Source organism: Bubalus bubalis, chromosome 1 (genome assembly GCF_019923935.1).
Source record: "Bubalus bubalis isolate 160015118507 breed Murrah chromosome 1, NDDB_SH_1, whole genome shotgun sequence".
Lineage (NCBI taxonomy): Eukaryota > Metazoa > Chordata > Mammalia > Artiodactyla > Bovidae > Bubalus > Bubalus bubalis.
In genome coordinates, this window is record NC_059157.1 from 98,416,659 (window position 1) to 98,442,939 (window position 26,281).

The 26,281-nt window shown below is 40.8% G+C and overlaps 1 protein-coding gene across 25 annotated transcripts in view; it reads left to right on the plus strand.

Annotated features, from left to right (window-relative positions):
• The window catches only part of HHLA2 (HERV-H LTR-associating 2), a 160,680-nt gene that overhangs the window by 112,514 nt on the left and 21,885 nt on the right, over positions 1-26,281 (plus strand). For 11 of the 25 annotated variants that reach the window (XM_045165444.1, XM_045165412.1, XM_045165413.1 and 8 more), the window contains 2 exons: positions 529-604; positions 4,055-4,250. Coding sequence is in view for 5 of the 25 variants with exons in the window: in XM_045165440.1 (XP_045021375.1) it covers positions 582-604 (23 nt within the window). In the remaining 20 variants the exon portion in view is untranslated. Of the gene's footprint in view, positions 1-528; positions 605-3,147; positions 3,287-3,641; positions 3,772-4,054; positions 4,251-14,477; positions 14,595-26,281 lie in introns of those variants that run through there. The other 14 variants (XM_045165440.1, XM_045165442.1, XM_045165441.1 and 11 more) reach the window with 6 other exon arrangements.

The window sequence follows — 26,281 nt, forward strand, 5'->3', positions numbered from 1 at the left end:
CCTTCTCACTGTATCTTCAGTTTCTTCCTTTCTAATCTCGCTCTTTCATTTTTCTTTGCTTCATTTGGGATAGTTCTTTCAAGCCAATCAGTATCCAGGCTACTAATTCCTTTTGGCTGTCTAAATGGGTATTAAATCAACTTATTAAATTGTCACTAATTTTGGTTATTATTTTCCAGTTCTTGTCATTTCTATTTATGGTTTTCAACCCTCTACCAAAATTCTCCATCTTGTCCTATCTCCTTAATCTAAGGAAGTATGGTTATTTTAATATCTCTGTCTAAAAACTCTAACCTTTAAGGTACTTGTGAGTTCTATTTGCTGTTTATTATCTTGTCTCTGAGTGCCTAGTTATTTTTTATTGTGTGCCAGAAACTAAATTTGCAAAAATGTTGTAGAAATGATTTTCAGCTTGGGATAATATCTTCCTGTAAAGAAGATATGTGGGTTTTTGTTTTGTTTTGTTTTGTTTTAGTCATATGGGGATACCAGTACTCTGAAATAACCTTAATTTGATTTCTTCCACAGCATGTAGAAGAGTACAAATGCTACACAAGATGCGATGGTGATACTTCTTTTGAATGATGCTGAAGTATCTTCTGTGGTAAGTTGGAAGTTAAACAATCAGATTTTAATATAGTCTGTGCTGGCTGTTTGTTTTATACTTCACTGTGTACCAGGTAGTATTATAAGTGTTTTTGAATATCATTAAATAGTTCTTATAAAAATGATCCCAAGATGGATATTACTATTATCCTTATGTTATAGATGTAAAATTGGACAAAGAGGAGTTGGGTAATTTGGCCAATGATACATGGCTTTAAATGGAAAACCTGAGCTCTGAATCCAAGTAATCTAATTCTAGAGTCTCTGATCCTAATCATTGTGATAGAAAACTATCTTTAGGGGAAAAAACTGCCGGGTATTGTTAATACCAATTTCTCTGAGCTCCTTTTACTCAGTTCCTGGATGCTGAATGTATTCAACCAAATGGCAAACACTATTAACAGAATTACTTGAGTTTTTCTAAGGGCAGGTTTTATGAATGGTCACTAGGCTAAGTTAAAGAAATTGATTTGGTAAGGAATAATGCTGTTGAGGTGAATTTAGAGCCTATACTACTATATTATTCTAGGAAATGACAAAATTAGGAATTATGTGGGGAAGGGCAGTTAGGACTCGGCCTCTCGACTTTGTTTAATGATTATAAATTTCAATTTAAAATGCATTATCTGTTATTTTGGCAGCAGTGCTGGTGTCTAGGAGAAAATCACAATAGGATTGTTATGTGGGTGAGGGGGCTCACTAAAGAGGTCTCCTTCTATGTAAACTCACTGCTACGGTTCAGAGTTGGGAGGAAGCAGAGTGAACAGTGGGTTAACTGTGTGGCCTCTGTAGACTCCTTTGCACTGAGACTAGATGGAAAAACTGCCTCTCAGAACTCAGAATCTTTGCTCAATTCATGCGTGGGATTTGTTTATTGTGTTTCTTTTCACAATGACTGCTCAGCCTGCTTCAGCATGAACAGTTGGCTTGGTACCCAGAGAGTGTTTGATTAGCTAAGTTAGGAAGCAAGATGCCATACACTATAGAGGAAATTTATCCTGGATAAATGTAGATCATTTAGTCAAATTGCTAGACTCTCAGCATGCTCTGGCTTCCCTGGGAGAAAATGCCATAGGAACTTTCTTAGAAACACAAGAAAATAAAACTTATTTTCAAGGAACCTGAAGAGCATGACCTAACATACGATCCAGGGCCAGCCAATATGACCTTAGAGGGACAGATGCAATAAGAAAATGACCACAGTGACACATGAAACTAATCCTACGAGGGCTTTTGAATCAGAACTCCTCCCAGTTGCAAGTGACAGAAACCAGATTTCAGCCTAATCATAGCCATCAAGAGATGGGGAAGAGGAACAAATTATGGTCTTTGGGCTGACTACACTGCATATCAGTATACATTTATGCTTATTTATTTGATGGACAGAGGACCAAAATACTTTCAGTAGGACTAAATGTACTTTGGAAGGCTCTGAACTTAAAGCGGGGAGAAAGAATTCATTGGCTCATAATACTGAGAATAATAAGCATGGGACTAAATTAAACCTGACTGGATCCAGAGGCTGAAAAGATACCACTGCTGCCCTTGCACCATCCAACGTAGCTTTGCTCTCTGCTCCTCTCTTTATGGGCTTATTAACTCCTGCTGCATATGTGCTTCTCCTGTGTTATTAGAGAAGAGGAATACAGGTGTGTTTCTCTCTCTGGATTATTCAGGCCTGGGACAAGTGTTGCATTGGTTACCTACTGATGCATAACAAATAATCCCCCAACTCAGCAGTTTAAAACAACAAACATTTATCATCTTGCACAGTTTCTGAGAGTGAGAAATCTGGAAGCAGCTTGAAAGTGAAAGTCACTTAGTCATGTCTGACTCTATGACCCCATGGCCTATACAGTCCATGGAATTCTCCAGGTCAGAATACTGGAATGGGTAGCCCTTCCCTTCTCCAGGGGATCTTCCCAACCCAGGGATCGAACCCAGGTCTCCCACGTTGCAGGCAGATTCTTTACCAACTGAGCCACAATGGAAGCCCAGAAGCGGCTTAGCTGAATGTTTCTGGCTCCAGGTCTCCCATTGGATTGCAGTTAAGATGTAAAATGTTGGCCAGGGCTGTAGTCATCTGAAAAAGCTGGAGAAACTGCTTCCAGGCTCATTCCTGTGGTTGCTGGTTGGGAGAGTCATTTACTTGTCAAGTAGATCTCTCCACAGAGGCTTCTCATACAGCGTGACAGCTGGCTTCCCCCAGAGTGAACAATCAGGGAGCAAGAGAAACCAAACTGGAGGACACAGTTCTTCTATAACCCAGTTAGGAACATATCATTTCTGCAGTATTCTATTGGTAAGACAGACCTGTGCCAGTCCAATGTAGGATACTAGAGTCTGATCACCGAGGGTCATTCAAAGGCCGGCTCTCACAGTGGTCAAACTCTCTGATGGCCCCAGAATTTTTGCTTGCTGGTATATACACATTCTGTAGGATTCCCTTTGAATGTGGACTGGGTCTGTGAACATGATTTGGTAGTCACAGCCTTGATTAGAATACACTCCCTGACCAAGTTGATTTTTCTTAATTTGCAGTTGATTTTGAGGTAATCAAGAGACAGAATTCGGAGTGGGCCTGACCCTAAGCAGTGTGTCCTTTAGCAGAGGTCAAGAAGCTATGTTCCTGCTGGGCTTGAAGCAGCAGACCACCTGTGGTGGAGAGGACCCGGTGCTGGTGGGTGGGGGGGGGGGGCCTCAGCACTACAGCTGCAAGGAACCAGATTCCACTGGCAGTCAGTGATCTTGGAAAATGACTACAGGCCTCAGATGCGATAGCTGCCCCGGCTGACAGCCTTGACTGCAGCCGGGTGACACCCTGAGCACAAAATTCTGTTAAGCTATTGTGATTGTGAGATAATACAAGTGTGTTGAGCTATTGTGATTGTGAGATAATACAAGTGTGTTGTTCTAAGCTATTAAATGTTTGGTATTTGTTATGCAGCCTACAACCTAACACAGGTGCCTACCTGTGAAAGGCAAGGGCCAGATGGGTGTCACCTCTCTCAATCTCTCCTCATATTGTGAATTAGGAAGAAGATCCCCAAGGAGGGAAAGATGCTATTAGAGAAATGACACAATGGCAAGGACTGCTAGCAGAACAGATTAACTCTCAGAGTTTATTAGACTATTTCAAGCCTGGAGACTCTAGTCATTTGAAGAGTATCCTTCAAACAATATCCTCCACTAACATCTAAAACATTGTTCTCAAATGTGATCTCTGTGCAACCTGAGGCGGAACTCTCTGGAGTGTTTGTGAAAATGTAGCCCTCACTCCAGATTCATTGAGTCAACCTCTGGGATGGGTTGGGGGAGGCATCTAGCTTAGGATTATGCATTATTTTTACTTATCATTTCACCGAGTTTTTTTCTTGGGAAGATTTTTGAAATCAGAAAACAGAAACGAATCATGGTAAAATCCTGACTTGCATTATAAATTTCATAGGAGAGCTTCCTATAACATGAAATATCAGTCCAGCATTTAAAATCATCTGATAAATAAGGTACCTTTGCTGCTGCTAAGTCACTTCAGTCGTGTCCGACTCTGTGCGACCCCATAGACGGCAGCCCACCAGGCTCCCCCGTCCCTGGGATTCTCCAGGCAAGAACACTGGAGTGGATTGCCATTTCCTTCTCCAAAGGTAGGTACCTTTATATACTGTATTTTATTTTTCCATATTATTATTCTAATCTTCCCTTGATTGGACATTTAAATTGTTTCCATTTCTTCTCTGTAACAAATTTCTATCCATACATCTGTTATATCTATGATTATTATCTGTTCAGTCACTAAGTCATGTCTGACTCTTTGTGACCCCATGGACTGCAGCATGCCAGGCTTCCCTGTCCATCAACTCCCAGAGCTTGCTCAAACTCATGTCCATTGAGTCCATGATGCCATCCAACAGTCTCATCCTCTGTCATCCCCTTCTCCTCCTGCCTTCAGTCTTTCCCAGCATCAGGGTCTTTTCCAATGAGTCAGTTCTTGGCATCAGTGGTCAAAGATTGGAGTTTCAGCTTCAGCATCAGTCCTTCCAATGAATATTCAGGACTGATTTCCCTTAGGATTGACTGGTTTTATCTCCTTGCAGTCCAAGGGACTCTCAAGAGTCTTCTCCAACACCACAGTTCAAAAGCATCAATTATTTGGCACTCAGCTTTCTTTATAGTCCAACTCTCACATCCATACATGACTACTGGAAAAACTATAACTTTGACTAGATGGACCTTTGTCAGTAAAGTAATGTCTCTACTTTTTGATATGCTGTCTAGGTTTGTCATAGCTTTTCTTCTAAGGAGAAAGTGTCTTTTCATTTCATGGCTGCAGTTACCATCTACAGTGATTTTGGAGCCCCAAAAAATAAAGTCTGTCACTGTTTCCCTTGTTTCCCCATCTATTTCCCATGAAGTGATGGGACCAGATGTCATGATCTTAGTTTTTTGAATGTTGAGTTTTTAAGCCATCTTTTTCACTCTCCTTTTTCAGTTTCATCAAGAGGCTATTTAGTTCCTCTTCACTTTCTGGCATAAGGGTGGTGTCATCTGCATATCTGAGGTTATTGATATTTCTTCCAGCAATCTTGATTCCAGCTTATGCTTCCTCCAGTCCAGCATTTTACATGAGGTACTGTGCATATAACTTAAATAAGCAGTGTGACAATATACAGCCTTGAGGTACTCCTTTCCCAATCTGGAACCAGTCGATTGTTCCATGTCCGGTTCTAACTGTTGCTTCTTGACCTGCATACAGATTTCTCAGGAGGCAGGTCAGGTGGTCTGGTCTCTTCCAGAGAGATGGTGGTCCTATCTCTTCCAGAATTTTCCAGGTCAGGTGGTCTGGTCTCTTCCAGAGAGATGGTGGTCCCATCTCTTCCAGAATTTTCTGCAGTTTGTTGTGATCCACACAAAGGCTTTTAGTGTAGTCAATGAAGCAGAAGTAGATGTTTTTCTGGAATTCTCTTGCTTTTTCTATGATCCAATGGTTGTTAGCAATTTGATCTGTGGTTTCTCTGCCTTTTCTAAATCCAGCTTTAACATCTGGAAATTTTCGGTTCATGTACTGTTGAAGCCTAGCTTGGAGAATTTTGAGCATTACTGATTATTATAATAGAATCCTAATGGGGTTCTGTGGCAAAGCTTACAGTAGGTGCCCACTAGGATGTGCGCTCAGCTCACATCCACTCCCTCAGGGGCTCTGGCTGTGTCTTCATTCTCAGTCCTTGTGCCTTATCATTCTGACCCAGGAATAGAACACCCGGATTCAGTAGAGTACCCAAATGATTTGGAAATCTGACAGAGGTGGAAAAGTAGGGGTCGTCTGAAGTAGGGACCTGGTGCAGTGACCTCAGGCTTCTGCAGCTCGGTTTTGACATCTCACTGCTCCTACTCCTGTCCTTCCTGAAGCTGGTTTGTGCAGCCCTTGTTTGATTCACATGAGCAACTTTAACTCCTTCCCTTCAAAACCATGCTTTGCTTGTTATCCTGGGTTCCTTCCTATTGCTACCAGAAACAAAACCCCCAACTGATCCTGATGGTGGGTTGCATACAACAGACACCTAGAGAAAGGTAGTATTTGGAATTAGCCATGGGCCCTTACTGGGATAAAAGGCAGGGAATCTCCCTTCTATGATCTAGGACAGAAATGTGAAATCTCATGATAAGAGGTTGCCAAATGTTTCACTAACCTCTCCCCCTCAGGAAACTGGGCATCTCCTTGGGGGCACTGCTGAGAGTGTGGGTAGCTGTTGCCAAAATTAAGAGAGTGGAGGCTGATGAAGCAGGCTGACCGCTCAAATTGTGTTCCTGGCTCTGGTCCAAAATCAGAGGCATTAGGTGAAAGTGATACAATTCAAATGTAGGCAATCTCACTCTCTAGCCTTAGTTCTTAACCACTTCTCTATGTGTGTGTGCCCCTGCCAAAGCAGCCAAGTTGTCTTCATATGAGAAGAAGCTAATGCCAGCTGCCCCCACAGTACAGTTGCCTGAATTGACAAACAGAAACACAAGACTCCCAGTTCAATCTGAATTGCAGATAATCAGTAAATGACTTGTTTTAGTATGAGTGAGGGTTCCCAGGTGGCGCTAGTGGTAAAGAATCCACCTGCCAATGCAGGAGAGGTATGAGACACACAAGTTTGATCCCTGGATTAGTAAGCTCCCCTGGAGGGAAAAATGGCAACCCACTGCAATATTCTTGCCTAGAGAATCCTGTGGATAGCAGAGCCTGATGGGCTACAGTCCACGGGGTCACAAAGAGTCGGATATGACTGAGCAACTGAGCATGAGTATGAGTATGTCCCAGACATACTTGTATTAAAATATTATTAGTTGTTTATCTGAATTCAAGTTTAACTGGGTGTCCTATGTTATATCTGGCAACCCTACACGGCTCAACATCTTATCTCTCTTTTCACCATTGTTCTCTGAGTAACAAAGTAATTTAAATTCAGCACATTCATGCCTTAGAGGATACAGTGAAGAAAACATTCTCAGAGGAGATTTAAGAAATTCAGATCTGCTGAAATCATTGCAGCAGTCCTCACCAGGTAGTCTGAATTCAATGAGCTAGCCTACGCAGCCAGCTTTAATTTCAAGTTTGATGGCCTGGTGAGTGCAAACCATTTCTGAGTACTGTCCTACACTAGGTAACATTGAATGCCTTCCTCTTTATCATTCTCAGGTTTTCTTTGCTGTCAAAGTCTACAAAAACTAAAAAGAAAAAAAAAAAATAGTTTGAATATGCATGTGTCTGGCCTACCTACCTCTCATTTTGTTCTGCTGTTGGAGCTCAGAAAAATCTTCTTTCCTAAGAAACAGATTGCTGAGCCAGGCTGCAGAGTCCTTTAAAAATGCACGTTGGCAACTGTTTTCGTAGGCTCAGACTGTGGAGAAGATGCAATGAAAATGAGATCCCTAAACTCAGCAGAGTTAAGAATCACGCTGAAGGCAAGTTTGCAGCCCAGGTGGGTGTGGTCAGAGATCCAAAGGCAGTGCAGTAATCAGGGCTCAGGAAATATCAGACAAGCAGAAATCTTTGGTTCAAATCAAACATGGAGTTTTTAGGAATTAAATTGATGATCCAGCCCTTATAGTCTAGTTTTTGTTTTTTGGAGTTTTTTGTTTGTTTTTTACTTTTTTTTTTGATATTTTCTTTTTAAATTCAGTTGTTATCAACGTTTGCAATGACTAAACTAGGGAACTAGATGAGAATAAAGTCTGACTATCTACATGTATGGGCTTCCCTGGTGGCTCAGCAGTAAATAATCTGCCTGTAGGTGCAGGAGACAGTTTCAACTCCTGGGTCAGCAAGATTCCCTGGAGAAGGAAATGGCATCCCATTCCAGTATTCTTGCCTGGGAAATCCCATGGACAAAGGAGCCTGGCAGGCTACAATACAGTCCATGGGGTCACAGAGTTAGATACAACTTAGCGACTAAACAACAACAATCTACATGCACATCTTTCAAGCCTTTGAAAATATCTCAGGATGTGATATTGCTTTCGATCACCTGTTTTGAAGGTACAGGGTATGCAGCTGGTTACCATTTGGCTTTCCTACTCTAGGTGGCCTTTACAAGTAAGAGTTTGTCAAAGAGCTGATGTCAAAGATAGACATTTCTGGAAAATGTGATAATTATATACACCCCAGGGACTAGTGTGAGTGAACTTATCTGATCCACAGACAGCCTTTCTGGGAAAATAGCATCCATTTCAAGTATTTACAACAGAGAATAGTTAATCCCTGAAACCAGGTGGTAGAAAAGTAGGGAAATCAAATAGAAGAGAGTGAGGAACTTAGGAAACAGGAGGACGCTACCTCTATGATGAAAGGAATTGATCTGTGGGATCCCAAGAATGAGGTCACCTTGTGGAAGCTGGAACCTTGGCAGGTCTGACTGGTGGGAGCATGACCTATGAAAAGGATGGAGCTGGTGCCAAAAAATCTGCCCAGCATATCAGTCTTTGCTCAGGTGGTGATTCTCATATGCTGTTCAAATGTTGTTTACTGGCAGGTGAGCCTCTACTCGTTTCTGTGTTTCTGTAGCTAGAAATTCTTCTGTGGAGGCTTCTGGGTTCAATAGACACTGGCAAATTCAGGCAGAGAGATAGAGGGAGATACCGACCAACACTGCTAAGAGGGTTTTTCAAAACGAGGCATCCTTGCCTGTGTTCTCATCTGTGCAGGTGGTGAGTTCCAGGCCCAGCATGATTCACTATGGAATGATGGTTCTGCTTCTCCTCATATGGGCCTCCAGTCCCTACTCTTCAAAGATTGGCTACCACTCTCTTTGAGAAATATAAATTCTCTCATCTATCTGCATCTTGAGCAAACCTGTCTTCTGGTAATTCCTCCTTGTCTCACCTCTGCCCCCTCTAATCTTTCTCTAGACCCTAGCCCTTCCATGGATGCACCGTCACCCATTCCTTCCCTCTTTTCCCAGGCCCACAAACACACTGAACAACATTGCTTGACCCCATTGTTCTCTTCACTTACGATCCTAGTTCCCAACTACCTTTACCTTCCAAGTTGTTTCTGGAACCGTATCTATTTGCTGCCCCTTCTCTCTGCATACTGACTAAAGCTCTGTGAACCAGACTTCTCCCCGTAAACAGGTGCTGCATCCAGGAGTAGTAATAGCTTTGACAAAGCCAATGCTCATTAAAATCAGTGCTTCTCAGCTCTATGGTTAAAGGAACAGTAAAGTTTTGTTTCTAATCTGTCATGGACAAATTCATTCGGAAGATGTAATAAAAATGAATTTCTAGAAAAATGAAATTCAAAAGAACATAAAATGCAAGCCTCGATTTTTTATTATTACATACAATAGGCATAAAGATTTTGATACCAATTTGACAGAGTAATTTTAAATACTTCTTCTGTATTCCTATACTTTTGGTGTTATGAACCAGTAATAAACAGCTTGCTGACTGGCACAAGCCTGCAGACCCACCCTACTCTGAGTAGCTCTGCTTTAGCTGATATCCCTTTCAAATTCTGTTTCAGTCCATGGTCCAGAAGAAATGCTTTACTGCCAGCAGCACACACCGCATAAAGTATGGATAGAAGAGAAGATGTTTTAGTCTAAGTCACAGCACAGGCTATGGTCATTCTTTCTTGCTGCTTATCCCTAAGCCAGAGCTGATACTCATGCCTTCTTTTTGCTATTACCCATTCTGTGATCTTACCTTGAGCCCACTCCTCTGCTATTTCCCCAGCCTGGTAGCCTGAACCTTGATTCTTGAGCTGTTTCAGTTCTTGGTGCTCTTCCCTATAGATAGTCCCCCATTAACCTCACCCACAGCATATCAAAAAAAGAAAGGGATCCACTAGATTCCTATCATATTCCTCCTAGTTGTACAGCAATAATTGCAAATTGTCTTATTAGTCATGGTCAATTGGCCGAGCCAAGACACAATAGCCAGACCACTTTTCTGCTATTTTTTCCTTGGTATGAAGAGTTCAAATGACCAGTTTTAGCTTCCAATTCAGAAGAACCAAACTGTGTCCCATGGTAAAAGTCTTCCCTAAGTATTAAAAGAAAGGATGAATGGACGTTAAAGGGACAGTGAGTTAAAAATGGGAAAGTGGGTTAATCAGCTATCATTTTTAGACACTATATGGTTCTTAGATCCACATCTTGTAACTATGAGGAGACAGTGCCTTATTTAGCACGCAGTTCAGAGCCTAACCAGTGCTCTGCCAAGTAGCTATGTCAAGTAACTTCCAAGGTGGAAGAAGACGCCCTGTGAGATTGCCGAGCTAGGTTCTTAGAGACCACTGCACCGTGTTAAAAGGTTAACAACCTCATTGATAGGGAACATAAAATGGGGAGTTACATTTGAATTAGTCCCTGGCCTCTGTTTCTGATCAAGGAACTCCTTTCACAGCCAATTTAGGTGGGTAAAAAAAATGGCACATGGAGCGTTCTGGAAGTCCTCAGTGGCAATCTGCAGTGGCAGTCAGCTGTAGCATAGCCTGGTTCGCTTTGATGCAGGAAAGGAACAGAGAGAAAGAACCTCTCTCCCTGAAGCCACAGATGCCTTATTTGGGTTCCATGCGAATGCTCACCAGAAGGGGTTCACCACAGAAGAGGCTCTCAGTTACATGAATAAGTAACGATGGAATCAGGTTAGCTTGGCCTCTTTTTTCACGCTTGCTCAGTAGACTCCTGATCAGTCTCATGCTCTGGATCCATTCCTAATGTTCTGTATTCTCATCATTTCCTCAGTCTTCCAATCAGCCTTCTTCCATCGCCTTGACCACAAGTCCAAAACATGGTACAGAGCCTGGCCTAAAGCCTCATCTTCATTCAGCCAAAGCTATATTAGGCACTACTCAATGTCCTACCGAACTGGAGATTTCCCTTACTCCCTTGTCCTTCAGGCTTACCTGTCAGGGTCTCTAAGCCTATAGAGCCTACTCACGGGGGAAAACAGCTCTTCTCCTGCAAAACCATTCTTGGTGTGTGTGTGCATACTTGGTCACTTCAGTTGTAATTGATTCTTTGCGACCCTCTGGACTGTAGCCCACCAGGCTTCTCTGTCCACGGGATTCTCTAGGCAAGAATACTGGAGTGGGTTGCTATGCTCTGCTCCAGGGAATCTTCCCAACTCAGGGATCACACGAACCCATGTCTCTTATGTCTCCAGCATTGGCAAGCAGATTCTTTATTGCTAGGGCCACCTAGGAAGCCAACCATCCTTGGTACTCAACAGCTTGTTAAGGGAACCCCCTTTGAGGCCATAAGCTCTGGTTGAGGATGAAACAGCAGTGTGGTAGGCTCTGTGGGCATGTAAACAATCTGCTTGTACAATTTATTTGGTCTTTCAGAGCTTGATGGAATGCTGGAAGGTGTACTCAGCTTTGTTTTTACATTGTGGTAGATATTGGATCTCTGATCTGTAGAGTCTAAAACTCAAGTATCTTCTTCAGAAACTCTGTGTTATCTGATCCTCCTAGACACAATTTCTGAAACAAAAATCCCTTACTAAAGGAAGCAAAGCCTTTCTTCAAAACCTAGGAGCTTTTATTGCAATTCTCTTACTAGGAATTGCCACAGGCATCATTTAATATCCAGATCTGTCTCAGGCCAAGCTAACATTACCTGCTCAGCTTGGTCTGTGAGGGACTAATATACTTATGTGCCCAGATGAGTCAAATGCATGTACTCTGTATTTAAAAAGTCTAAAGACCAACATAAAGCTTCTATATTGTCCCCTCTTTACTCTTAACTCTACACTTTACTTTACTCTACTCTTAACTTTACTCTTTACTCTTACTCTTAAATTTAACAATAAACTTATGACATGGAAGTACATATAATTATGTCATGATGTGTCCAATGTATTCTTTCTATAAATATTTATGTCCTTGTTGTATCGTACACTGTGAAGTTACTTTACTGTTTTATAAACTTATTTTTAAAGGTTTCTTGAAAGCAAGTATCTACTCCTTTCGTTTGAAAGAAATAAGGAGAAACAGGAACTCTAGAGAGTAAAATTAGCCAGGCAAACTCTTTCTAGTTGTATAACAGAAAACTTCCATTATTTGCAAGATAAAGCTTCAGCTTAGAATCAGTATTTTCCTTTTAATGTTGACTCTAAAAAGAAACAGGAATTTTAAGGTTAATGTGGTTCTGCTAATAGAAATCTATTCCTATAAAAAAAACTGAAGGCACATTAAACTTACTACAAAGTTCCAATGGCTCATAACTAATGTTTGTTTTGGCTTCAAGATTAAAAGTGGTTTTGTTACCATTAGCAAGAAAATACATATTTCTAACTTTACTCTGTTAAGACATAATACAAATTCTTTTAGTATTTTGATGTAGGGAGAACAGACTTTTTTCTCTTTATGTAGACAGCAATGGAACCTGCTTCCTGTGTCAGCAGCTCTTCATCATGTAAAAAAAAGTTATTTTGTGTCACTTTGGAATGTTCAGAGACATTTGAAGACCTAACAGCAACTTAAACTTAATTAACAGGAACTCTAAAGATAGAAAATCCATAACAGGCACGTATAAGGACTTAAAAATACTATTTCAAACCCAGATTCTTTCCATCCTCCTGCTCTATTATTCTTATTTTGTTGACTTTTTAGTCCTCCTATGTGTTTCCTCACATCTGTAGGGTGGCTGCTGCAGCTCCAGGCATCAAATCAATGCTCAGAAAATAGAGAAAGGGTGGCGGGGTGGTTTCTATGAAGTTCTGCTCTTGCATCTATCCCTGTTACAAGGATTCCATAGAAATTCTCCCAACAGACTTTTTGTTTATGTTCCATTGTCCAAAAAAAGTATCAATATTTGTTTTTTTCAGTTTGATTTTAGTAGTTAATTTTGAATACAAAGAACCCTTTTGTCATTGTCTTTTAGTCTCAGAGCTAGGAGGAGGAAAAGGTGAACAGACAAACATATTTGGAGTTCAGTATTCAAGAGTGAGGTAAACATGGTTAGCTGTTGGACTCCTCAGTTTGCAAGAAAGTTGGAAAGTTCTGACTGTCTTCCACCCCTGACATAGGCCCAGCTCTTCACAGTGGTCACCCCTAGTTTCTCCTTTTCCAAATATAGAGGACTCCTAACCCATGCTGAGTTGTGGTGGTCATTTTATTTATCTTTTCTGAACCCTTTCTCAGTTCTCCTTTTAGCTAGAAGTGGTCGTATCCTGCACAGGGCTGGGCAGAGAAGGGGTTCAGTTAGCAAGAAAGAGAAATGGTACTAGTAACTGTCACAGTGTCCTTTTCACTTTATCCCTTTCACACTGTTTGCTTTTAAATTGTTTTCTGTCATATCTACTTATTTGATGTTCACAAGCTGGCTTCTTTTATTCATCTTCTAAAACACAAATTTGACTTCATCATTAACTTTCCATTTCCTTCATGTGGATTACAAGAATGGTCATGATTGAGCCCTTGCATACCTTTCCAGCATCTTCTCTTCCATGTGGCCTATTTGGTTTCTATGTTCTCTTGCAGCTATACCTTTGTTCTACTGTCTACCTAGAATATCTTCCCTCTTCCACTTCCCTATACTCTTCCTTACAAGTCAATTTCTCCTTGTCTTTCAAAACTGATGCTTCAAGAAGCTTTTCTTAAAACCCTGTTCCCTCTTAAGCTCCAGTATTTTCCCTCTGTCCTTCCACAGCACCTGGGCAGGGGATTCCTTAGTGCTGCCTGTATCTGTGTATTTGGATTTATTTGTTTATATAATCCATTTATTTTTTGGTTCCAAACTAAGCTTTTTGAGATTAGAGACTGTCTGACTTAAGGTCCTGTGATATGTAGGAGAGATGTTCAAATTGTGTGTTTTAGTGGCAAAAAGGATGGTAGGCTTGCTGGATGACTGGGTTTCCTTACAAAGAAAGATCTAGTCCTGTTACCTAGAAGGTAAGGATAAATTTGAGATATTTCACTTTCTCTTGTTCCTCAGAATTTTAACGTTTCTGACTTTAATTTAGAAATGGTTTGTGAGGAAAAGATAGGGCTGAAGCAATAGAGCTTTACAAACAAAAGCTGTTTGGCAGGATTGACTCTGAGCTGTACAGAGAGCTTACGGATACAAAGCCAACCTGATAACCACTGTACTTTCAAAATGACCCATTGAGCTGTGCACACAGAACTAGGCCAGCAGTCTTTTCTTTCCTTCTGCACCAGCTAGTTGGGTGAGCTACAGCTTTAAATTCTAAGGACTGAAACCCACCAATTCAGGTATACAGGGGCACAAGTACCTGGCAGAAGGCAGTGCATTGTAAATCATCCCTTAACAAACAAGAAGTCTCGCCAAATTAGGTCATATGGATCCCTGCTTGGATCCTAGCCCAGCCAAGGGCCCCTCCCTCATTCAGAAGGGTTCTTTTACCATTCAGGTTCACACAGTCAAAAAACAAAATCAAATCTGAGATTAAAGCAGCACAAGCTTTATTCAGTGGCCAGAGAATGCAGAAGCAGAAACTTTGTTCACAAATAACTTCTTGCCTGTGGGACAATTAAGGTAAGATTTGAAGGGCAGGACTAATGAGAGGGAGGCATATGCATTGGATTTCTGGGAATAGGCGGGGTTCTTCCTGGAACTGGGATGCCACCTCTTTTCAACCCTTGTACAGTCCTTTAGCATCAGGTTGGGAAGCAGGATAAACCATCTTGGTGCACACAGACATTCTTACTGTTACAGTGAGATGGTAATGAGACACAGGGGGCCCTTCGTCCCACTTTCAAAGCTGAATCAGCTGATGCAAGTTACAGTCTTATTCCTGCGCTGTGAACACAGCCAGAGAGTGTGGTTATGTGTGGTTTTCTGTGGGTTTACTGGAGGGAGGAGCCGGGGTATGGTTCTGGGGCAATGGTGTTAGTAACATGGCAGCTAAGAGTCTTGTCAGGATTGGGTTTTGCCTCTTCTTCACACTAGATCCTGGATTCTGATATTCATTACAGGTCACTCAACCCTAACACCCTGACAGGTAGATACAAAGAGGAGTTCTTTACTTCTGTATTTGAAAGAGTGACAGGGACTGAGTTAGAATAGTTAATTTCATTCTAAGGAATACTGAATATATCATTTACCACACAGCAGGATATTTAAATATGACAACCATGACCATCATGGAGTGGGATTCTGATATCAGACTTAGGTGATCAACCTAAACCAACATTAGGAAGGAAGCCTTCTACTGATTAGCCCAGACTCTTTGACCTCCAGGTGCTGTTGCCACCCCTCTGATATAAAAATGTCATCTCACGTTGTCTGAGGTGAGAAGTCACAGTATCATTTTAGAGCTTTCATTATGTAGTTGAAATCCTTACATCTGACATAATCAACCCCAGCAGTTAGTGTGGTTAAAAAGAAGTGAGATACCCAAATTCCATATTTTTAATATTTATTTTTTTTAAGTTAAAATACACTGCTGTCCATTCATTTTCTAGATTTTTTGAGTGGAGGGCACCAAGGCCTTGCTCTGAGTATGGGGCCACTGTTTGATCTTCTATATTATCTTTTTTACACAAACTAATCAATATCTCACCATCTGATATTTCCAGTTTTTGTTTCTTGAAAGTGGCTGGAGAACTTTGTATTCAAATTGTTAAAAAGAATCCAACTCCTTCTAGAGCTTTACAATTTGTTTTCAGTCTTTCTCTATTGACTCTCCCACACCTAATCCAAACAGCTGAATTTTCTTGCCTCCTTTTTTGTGCTTTATTTAGCCTCTCTGAAGCATTCATCTTATTTAACTTAGTTGTTGGAGAAACACCAAGTATGCCTTGTCCTCCCATGTAGTCAATTAACATAATATTTAGTTAGATTATTAGCTGATGACAACATACGTTCTGAACTGAAGGGAGTAGAGTGGACTGGCACAGCCAACTGGCTCCCCGAGGCATTTGATGTGTCATAGACATCTATTTAGGTCTGTTAAAGAGGGAGAGGTGACTATTTCCAAGAAGTCCTTGGACTTATATCTGCGCACGTTCAAAACTCACTTCACTTAATGGAGTCTTGTTCAATTGCTTACTATCTTTATGTGACTGACAAAACAGCTGCTATTTGCCTGTTAACCCTGCCTTTTTTTTGCCTGTTGTATTGGGTTTGTAGCCTTCTTGCTAAAAACAAAAGATTCCACTCTATCCAGCTGTATTCTTTTTTGTATAGAGCACAATCGAGGAGGATTTATAATCTACACTTTTGGCAAGAAGAAACATTCCATAATAGAATTCTGAACTGGAAAATGGTCCTTGAAAGTTAGTAAGTGCCCTGGCCCCTTCGGTGTAGAGTGGTTTCCCTTACACGTGCTTTGTCTAGGGCTCCACTTCTGGGAGAGCAAACCCTTTGGAGATGCGGGTTTGTGGACATGTAATGAGGTGGTGTTTTCAAAAGAAAGCTGTGAGGAAGTGTGGGAAGCAGGATGGAACAGAAGACGCTAAGCAAGGATGGGGCTTTAGGTGGAGTCTCAGCCTTATTCCCACAGTGGGGCTCTGGACCACAGACTAGCTCTTGCCTTGAGGCCACTACTAGGGCACAGAGTAGGGAAGGAGTGTGACTCCCAGACCACAGCTTCCATTATCTACGGGCGAGACTCTGAAAAGGCTGCAGTGATGTGAGCAGGTAGCACCAACTGAGCAATGTGAGCATGAAAACTGAATGGTTAAAAGTGATCCCAGGGGATCTGAGCAAATGCCAAATGGTCTTGTTGCTGTTGTTGTTTAGTTGCTAAGTTGTGTCTGATTCTTTGTGTCCCCATGGACTGCAGGCTGCCCTGCTGCTCTGTCCGTGGGATTTCCCAGGCAAGAATACTGGAGTGGATTGTTACTTTCTTCTCCAGGGACTCTTCCCGACCCATTGACCTTCTGTCTCCTGCACTGGCAGACAGGTCACCATGAAGCCATCAGGGAAGCTGTGCTAACATGCAAAATATCAGATATTAAATATGTGGCATTTTTGAAATAGCTACTTTTATTGGGCCTGATTTATGAGCCTCCCTAGGTTTTCTTGGCCTTGCCTATTTCCTGAGCCTTCAACTGGTTGGACAAAGAGAGCCCCATCCCCAATGCCACCAGCTCCAAAACCTCAGCAGCCTCCCCTGGGGAGGCTAACTTCAGCACGTGCCCCATTGATGCCTCCACAGTGAGAGCTGCCACCGTTCAGGGTCCAAACATGACCTAAGGAGATTCCCAGAGGTGGTGGTTTCCTTTGCCCCATATTTCCGTATTCAAAGTATGATACTGGGAGGCATTAGTCTGGTTTCCTGAGTGATGCCCCAAGGGGACCAGGAAGAACATGGGGGTTAAAGCCCCATGGAGAAAATTTGCCTATGGAGAAAATCTCTCGATGAATCCCTTTTGCTCTCTTCCTCTGATGGATTGTTCTGAGGTGCTGTGGTTCTGCAGAGGAGGCCTGGAGAGTGTCCCTTATGAGTGAGCGAGCACCCCTGTGTTCTGTTCTAAAGCTGAGGCCAGTAGGGCACCACCACCTAATGCCTGCTTTTCTTCCTTTCTTGTTTCACTTTTCCTTTGCCTTCACTCTTGCTGCTCTGCAGCTGCACCTCTTCACCTCCCTCCCAGATGTGTTGAACACACTTTTAACCTGATTTCCAAGCAAACCAAGAGCTCCTCCCTACACCTACCTGCACCCCGTACTCAAAAAATGAGCTTGAAGCAAAGACAGTACATGTAGAGATTCAAAATTTCAACCCAATATGTAAATCCTCAAGTGGAGGCTTTTCACTATAAAATATCAAGGGAGATTTCCTAAAATTGTTCTTTTGTTCATTTTTCTATCTAAACAAAGTCAATCCTATTAAAATCTAAGTGGATGCTAAGGAGAAATCCCTAGGATACTACAGAGAGTTTTCCTTTATTATGACTTCTTTCCCAAATTGGCACAGTGCCCTGAGCATTGTGAGAGGCACTGAATTTAAAACAACGCATAGGAGAGTGGAGCTCCCTGGAATCCGTTTTTCCTGGAGGAATTCATAATGTGAACTAGCATGATGCAAATGATGTGAAACATTCTTGTTTAATGAACACGACAACTGACCTTCTGTGTGCGTCTGGTCATATCTAGGCCAGCAGTTACAAGCCAAGACCAGTCTTTAGTGTTAGGGCTGGAGAACCTGACCTAAACACAAGTAAAGCTTGTTGTTGTCATAATCAGTGCTGAAGGCCTCAGTCAGCGTGCCGTGCTGTGCTTAGTTGCTCAGTCGTGTCTGACTCTGCAACCCCATGGACTTAGCCTGCCAGACTCCTCTGTCCATGGGATTCTCCAGGCAAGAATACTGGAGTGGGTTGCCATGCCCTTCTCCAGGGGAGCTTCCCAACCCAGCGATCGAACCCAGGCCTCCCACATTGCAGGCAGATTCTCTACCATCCGAGCCACCAGGAAAACCCTCAGTCAGTGTGGTCTGTCGCTGTTAAGATGAACACAGGGGTAGCCATTCTGTTCTCTTTATTTTATGCTTATAGAATGGCTTCAGCTTTTTCTTCTGTCTTGATTAGTCTCAGCATCTGGATTTCTTTTTGCTATGTTTCATTACGGAGGCTGCTTTTCTTTGCCTTCTTTCCCCACATCTGGAAATCAGCCACAATGTACCAGAACAAGGCGCTTCTAACATTTGAGCCCTTTTGTAAGGGTGCTGATTGCAACTTGGGTAGCTTCAGTTTAATCCAAGGTGGAAGATTTCGGCTGCTTTGGGGGAAGAAAATAAATGTCTAAAAATAAAACTTAGGCATAAAAATAGGGCCAAATACTCATTAACTGCCTCACTTAGCTGAATGCTGAAATTATTTCAAAAGTGCTAAATCAAGCATTTGTGTAGAAGAGGTTGAGTATGTTTTTTTATTCATAGTACTTCATCTTAGATGATAAATGGGTTACGGCAATTTGTCATTTTATCCAAAAGACATGAATTAACCAGTTTTAAAGGGCCTAATTTTCAGCTCATGCTGACCCTTGAATTGGAGCATTTGTGCTCACAAGTCTTTTGGAATGGATTTTGTGGGCTGTTATATGAGAGGATGGAGAGGCAGGCAGGACCAGGAGCCAGAGAATCCATCCAAGGCTTGGTAGGCTAGGGTTAAGAATTTGATTTGACTGTGATGGGAAGTCACTGAAGTGATTTAATTAGAAGGCTGTTGTAGACCTATTTATATTTTTAAGATATGACCTTGAATGCTGTGTTGACAGTAGATTATAAGAAGGCAGGAGTAGAAGAGTGGTAACCATCCAGATAACTATTTTTGATATCCAGGTAAGAGATGATAGTGGCCTTGGGGTAGAAGGTGATGGTAGAGTTGGAGAGAAGTGCACAAATAATGGAGTTTTGTTTATTTCATTAACAAAAGACTGATTAATAGATTAGATATGGGACATGAGGGAAGGGAAGAATCAAAGTTGATTTCTAAGTTTCTAGACTAAACAGCATGGAGGATATTGAGATAAAGACTGAAGGAGAAATGGGGTAATTTTTGTTGTTTTGTTCAGGGTGGCCCAGAGAACAACTGTAAAGGGAATGAGGCATAAACCAAAGGCTCATGTTTGTTCTGTGATGCCTATAAGGCATCTAAATGAACAGGTCAAATGGGCAATTGAATATATGTCCTTGACTCAGTAGATAAATCTAAGAATCCTTGGTGTACAAATGTCATTCAGAGCCATGAAACAGAAGGACTTGTAAGCAGCTCTTTGCAGGAAACCACACTCAGCAGGAAACCCCTTGGTCTTGTCACCTTGCCTAACCTGGTGTTTCTTTCCGTAGATCAAAGGAGTAGAAATGAAGAATAAGTAACAGATGACCAGATCTCTTCCCTAGCTTCGACTTCGGTAATCTTATAAACAAAATGTGTGAAGACGATAGCATCTAAATAAAGATCACAGAGCACACAGTGGGGGATGGTGACGACTCTGACCCCACCTCAACTATTAACTGAGATTGTTACTTCACATTTTCCCTTTAAAAATTTTCAGGGCCAAGCAGAATCTTCGGAGTTGGTTTTGGGGGGATACGAGTCTGCCTTCTTCCCAAATTAATGGCTTTCTAATTAAAAGCAGGTTTCTTTTCTACCAACACTTGTCTCTCTCTCAGGTATTGATTTTCAAACAGTGAGCAGCTGGATCTGTTGGATAACAGGCTTACCAAGGGAGTGAGTATAGAGAAAGTGTAAGTCCTGAGAATGTCCTGTACTTTTATAGAAGCAGGACAAGCAAAGGAAGAGGCCGAGTAAGGGGAACTAAGGAGGAGCAGCCATGAGGAAGGAAAAACTAGGAGACTGTGGTGGCCTAGAAACAAAGAGAAGAATCCTTAATAAAAAAAGGATAACAGCCATGTTGAGTGCTCCTGTGAGACTGAATAAGATGAGGACAAACTGCATCCACTGATTTGGCAACACAGAACTTCTTGGTGACATTGACAAAGGGCAGTTTATGACACTTCTTGGAAACAGGAGCCTGGAGTGGATTGAGGGGAAATGTTAAGGGGAAAATTCAGTTCAGTTCAGTTCAGTCGCTCAGTCGTGTCCAACTCTTTGCGACCCCATGAATCGCAGCACGCCAGGCCTCCCTGTCCATCACCAACTCCCGGAGTTCACTCAGATTCACGTCCATCGAGTTGGTGATGCCATCCAGCCAACTCATCCTCTGTCATCCCCTTCTCCTCCTGCCCCCAATCCCTCCCAGTGTCAGAGTCTTTTCCAATGAGTCAACTCTTCGCATGAGGTGGCCAAAGTTCTGGAGTTTCAGCTTTAGCATCATTCCTTCCAAAGAATACCCAGGGCTGATCTCCAAAATGGGGGTGGCTATTTAGACAATTATTTTAAGAAGTTAACAGAGTTGAGAAATAGGTATATAGTTAACCAAGAGTCAGTGGAGAGTATTGTTTTTTCTCATGTTCTTAAGATGGGATAAATTGGAGCATTTTTGCTCATAGGATCAATCTAGTAGAGAAAAAGAATCATAGAGTAGAAAAGTGATGTAATTGCAGGGACAGATTTCTTGAAAATAAAAAGTGATGTGAGATGCAGAGCAAAAGCGAAGGGTTTGGATTTGGATAAGAGGAGGAGGGGAGTCAGAAGAGTAGACAGCTGTTAATGGGTTGGTTAAATTGATGCTAGGGGGATGAGGGAGCTTCCATAGTTAACTTTAATTAATGAATCAGGGCTTCCCTGGTGGCTCAGCTGGTAAAGAATCTACCTGCAATGCAGGAGATCCAGGTTCAATCCTTGGGTTGGGAAGATGCCCCTGGAGAAGGGAATGGCAACCCATTCCAATATTATTCTTGCCTGGAGAATTCCATGGGCAGAGGAACCTGACTGGTTATAGTCCACGGGGTCACAAACAGTTAGACACAACTGAATGACTAACACTTCAACTTTCAATTAATGAATCAAGAACATCAGCTGAAAGAACTTCCAGCGGGGGTGCTGGAAGTTTCAAGGAAAGGTAGAAAGTATTGCAGTCATCATGGAAAATGGGAAATTGAACCTTTAGTACAATAGTGGAAATGGAATGTTCTGAAGTTACATTAAACAAGGTGGAGTTAATTCTTGCTTGAAAGAGATTGATTAAATCTTGAATTGTTTTTCAATAGTCTATAAAGGTGAAATACATCATTACATATTTACATCTATTCAAGGTAGAAAATGAATTTAATAATTACTTTTAATCTTACTGGGCTTTCCTGGTGGCTCAGACCGTAAAGCATCTGCCTTCAATGTGGGAGATCCAGGTTCAATCCTTGAGTCAGGAAAATCCCCTGGAGAAGGACATGGCAACCCACTTCAGAACTCTTGCCTGGAAAATTCCATGGATGGAAGAGCCTGGTGGGGTACAGTCCATGGGATCACAAAGAGTTGGACACAGCTGAGCAACTTAGCTTCACTTTCTTTCTTTTTTAATCTACTGTTAAAGAGATAAGCCTTGTGATATATATCTTTTCATATATTATACAATCAAATACATCTATAAGAAGAAATATGAAGTTCTTATTTTTATAACTACTCCTGTTTTACATGTTTACTTTGCCAAACACTTTATTTTATGGTATGTTAGTTTAATACCATGTTGGTTCCTGTTATATAACAGTGATTTAATATTTCCATATATTTCAAAATAATCACCATGAGAAGTCTAGTTAGGATCTATCATATTACAAAGATATTATATAATTATGTACTCTAGTTCCCCCACACTGTACATTTCATGAGGCTTCCCAGGTGGCGCTAGTGGTAAAGAACCCACCTGCCAATGCAAGAGACATAAGAGATGCGAGTTTGATCCCTGAGTTGGGAAGATCCCCTGTAGGAGGGCATGGCAACCCACTCCAGTACTCTTGCGTGGAGAATCCCCATGGACAGTGGAGCCTGGGGGGCTATAGTCCATATAGTCTCACAGGGTTGGACATGAATGAAGCAACTTAGCATGCACGCATGTACATTTCATACCCTGACTCAATTATTTTGCAGCAGGAAGTTTGTACCTTTTTAAAAAAAAACATTTCTTTTTTTTAAAAATAGTATTGTTTAGCTATTCCATGTCATAGTTGTGGCATGAGGAATCTAGTTATGGCATGCAAACTCATAGCTGTGGCATGTGGGATTTAGTTCCCTGATTAGGGACCGAACTCAGGCCCCCTGTATTGGGAGCGTAGAGTCTTAGCCACAAGACCACCAGAGAAGTCTCAGGAATTTTGTGCCTTTTAACCTCCCTCATGTACATCTTTCCCTCCCCCTAATCCCTTCCCCTGTGGCAACAACCTGTTTGTTCCCTGTATCTATCTATACCTTGTTCATTTGGTTCACATTTTTTTGGTGTGATTCGCATATGCAGGAAATTATACAGTATTTTAATATCTCTGTCAGATTTACTTCTATTACCTTAATGCCCTCTAGTTACATCCATATTGCTGCAAATGGCAAGGTTTCATCCTTTTTATGACTGAATAATATTCCATTGTATATGTATATCATAGCTTCTTTATCCATTCATCTATTGATGGGCACTTAGGTTGCTTGTATATTGGCTATTGTAAATAATGTTGCAATAAACATAGGGGTCCATATATCTTTTCTAGTTGGTGTTTTCTTTTTTTTTTTTTTTCAGTAAATACCCAGCAGTGAAATTGCTGGATCATGTGGTAGTATTCTTAATTTTTCAAAGAATCTTCATACTGTTTTTCACAGTGGCTACACCAATTTCCATTCCCACCAACAGTGCATGAGGGTTCTCTGTTTTTCTACATCCTTGCCAACACTTATTATTTGTTATCTTTTTAAAAATTCTTAATTTTAAATTGAGTTATAGTTTAGGTACAATGTTACATAAGTTTCAGGTGTACAAAATAGTGATTCACAATTTTTAAAGGTTATGTTCCATTTATAGTTGTTATAAAATATTGGCTCATTTCCCTGTGTTGTACAATATATTCTTGAAGCTTATTTATTTTATACATACTAGTTTTTACCTCTTAATCCCCTACCCCCATCTTTTTCTTCTCCCCTTCCATCTCTCCAGTGGTAACCACTAATTTGTTCTCTATTTCTGTGAGTCTGTTTCGTTTTTTGTTACACTCAGTAGTTTAAGATTCCACATATAAGTTACATCATATGGAATTTATCTCTCTTCATCTGACTTATTCCACTTAGCATAATACCATCCAAGTCTAACCATATGCAAATTCATTCTTTTTTTATGGTTGAGTAGTTTTCATTGTGTACAATGAAATACACACACACACACACACTACATCTTTTTTTATCCATTCATCTGTTGATGGCCATGTAGGTTGCTCCCATATCTTGGAAATTATAAATAGCGCCTGTATGAACATTGGGCTACATGCATCTTTTCAAATTAGTGTTTTTGCTTTTTTCAAATATGTACCCAGGTGTGAATTAATGGGTCACTGGTAGTTTTGGTTCCGCTGGTAGCTCAGCTGGCAAAGCATCCATCTGCAATGCGGGAGACCTGGGTTCCATCCCTGGGTTGGGAAGATCCTCTGGAGAAGGGAAAGGCTACCCATTCCAGTATTCTAGCCTAGAGAATTCCATGGACTGTACATCTATGGGATTGCAAAGAGTCAGACACAACTGAATGACTTTCACTTTTCATGGTAGTTTTATTTTTAGATTTTTGAGAAATCTCCATAATGTTTTCACAGTGGCTGCACCAATCTACATTCCCATCAACAGTATAGGAAGGTTCCCTTTTCTCCACATCCTCATCTACATTTGTTATTTGTGTTCTTTTTGATGATAGCAATTCTGACAGGTGTGAGGTGCTCGCTCATTGTGGCTTTGATTTGCATGTCCCCGATGATTAGCAATGATGAGCATCTTTTCATGTGCCTTTTGGCCATCTACGTTTCCTCTTTGGAAAAATGTCTATTCAGTTCTGCCCATTTTTTAATTGAGTTTTGGTTTTTGATGTTGAGTTGTATGAGTTGTACTATATTTTGGATATTAATCACTTATTGGTCGTATCACTTGCAAATATTTTCTCCCATTTGATAGGTTTTTTCATTTTGTCAATAGTTTCCTTTGCTGTGAAATAGTTTTTAAGTTCAATTAGGTCCCATATGTTCATTTTTGCATTTATTTTCTTTGCTTTAGGAGACATATCTAAAAAATATTGCTACGATTTATGTCAGAGTTTTCTACCTATGTTTTCTGTCAGTTTTATGATTTTTGGTCTTATATTTAAATCTTTAATCCATTTTGAGTATGACATTAGAGAATGTTCTAATTTCACTCTTTTACATGTAGCTGTCTAGTTTTCCCAACACCACTTATTAAAGAGTCTGTCTTTTCTCCATTGTGTATTCTTCCTTCCTTTATCATAGTTTAATTGACCATATGTGTGGAGTTTTGTTTCTGGGCTCTCCATCTGTCCCGCTGACCTATGTGTCTGATTTAGTGCCAGTATCATACTATTTTGATGGCTGTATGGTCTGAAGTCACAGAGCATGATATCTCTAGCCCTTTTCTTCTTTCTCAAGATTATCTTGGTTATTCACGGTCTTTTACCTTTCCATACACATTTTAGAATTAGGTGTTCTAGTTCTGCGAAAATGCCCTCAGCATTTTGACGGGGATTGCAATGACTCGGGATTGCGTTTGGTCGTTTGGTCATTTTAACAGTATTCTTCCCACCCATGAACATTGTGTATCTTTCCATCTGTTTGTGTCAGCTTCAGTTTCTTTCATTAGTGTCGTATAGTTTGCCATGTACAGGTATTTTACCTCCTTGGGTAGGTTTGTACCTAAGGTATTTATTCTTTTTGATTCAATGATAAATTGGATTGTTTCCTTAATTGCTTTCTGATAGTTCATTATTTGTGTATAGAAATGCAACAGACTTCTGAATATTAATTTTGTAACAAGCTCTAGTAGTTTTCTGGTTGCCTCTTTAGGATTTTTATGTGTATATCAAGTCATCAGCAAATAGTGACAGTTTTACTTCTTCCTTTCTGATCTTAATTCTACTTCTTTGTCTTGTCTGATTGATGTGACTAGAATTTCTAATACTATCTTGAATAAAAGTGGTCAGAGTGGGTATCATAATCTTAAAGGAAAGGCTTCCAGCTTTTCACCATTGAGTATGATGTTAACTGTGAGTTTGCCATCTATGTACTTTATTATGTTTTGGTATATTCCCTTTATGCCCAGTTTCTGGAGGGTTTTTATCATAAATGGATTCTGAATTTTGTCAAAAGCTGTTTCTGCATTTATTGAGATGATGATACAGTTTTTATTCTTCAAATATCCAGACAACCACCATTTAATGTATACCAAATCTTTCTTCATTCAACAGCCATTTTTCAGAATCTGTTATATAGCAGGTACGGCCTTAGATGTGAAATCTCTTCTTCAGAGTTAACATCCTGCTATACATTTAGTGATATGTCCTGTTGGCCTCCTACGTGCAGAAATGTGTGCACTTTTAAAAGGGGATTGTGCTACTTAAAAGTTGCCTTGTAATCTGATTTTTCTCCTATAACATTAAGAGCTTCTTTCCATACCATTGAACTGTCTTTTACAGTATTTAATTTTAAAGATTTAATGGTTGTAGAAGAATTATTTGTGTGAATGCACCAGAGTTAATTTAATGATTCTCCTATAGGCAGAGACATTAATTCTTTCTTTTCCAATTCCTGTCTGCACTTAAAATCTGTAACTTGCATATTTTGCTTCTCTTTG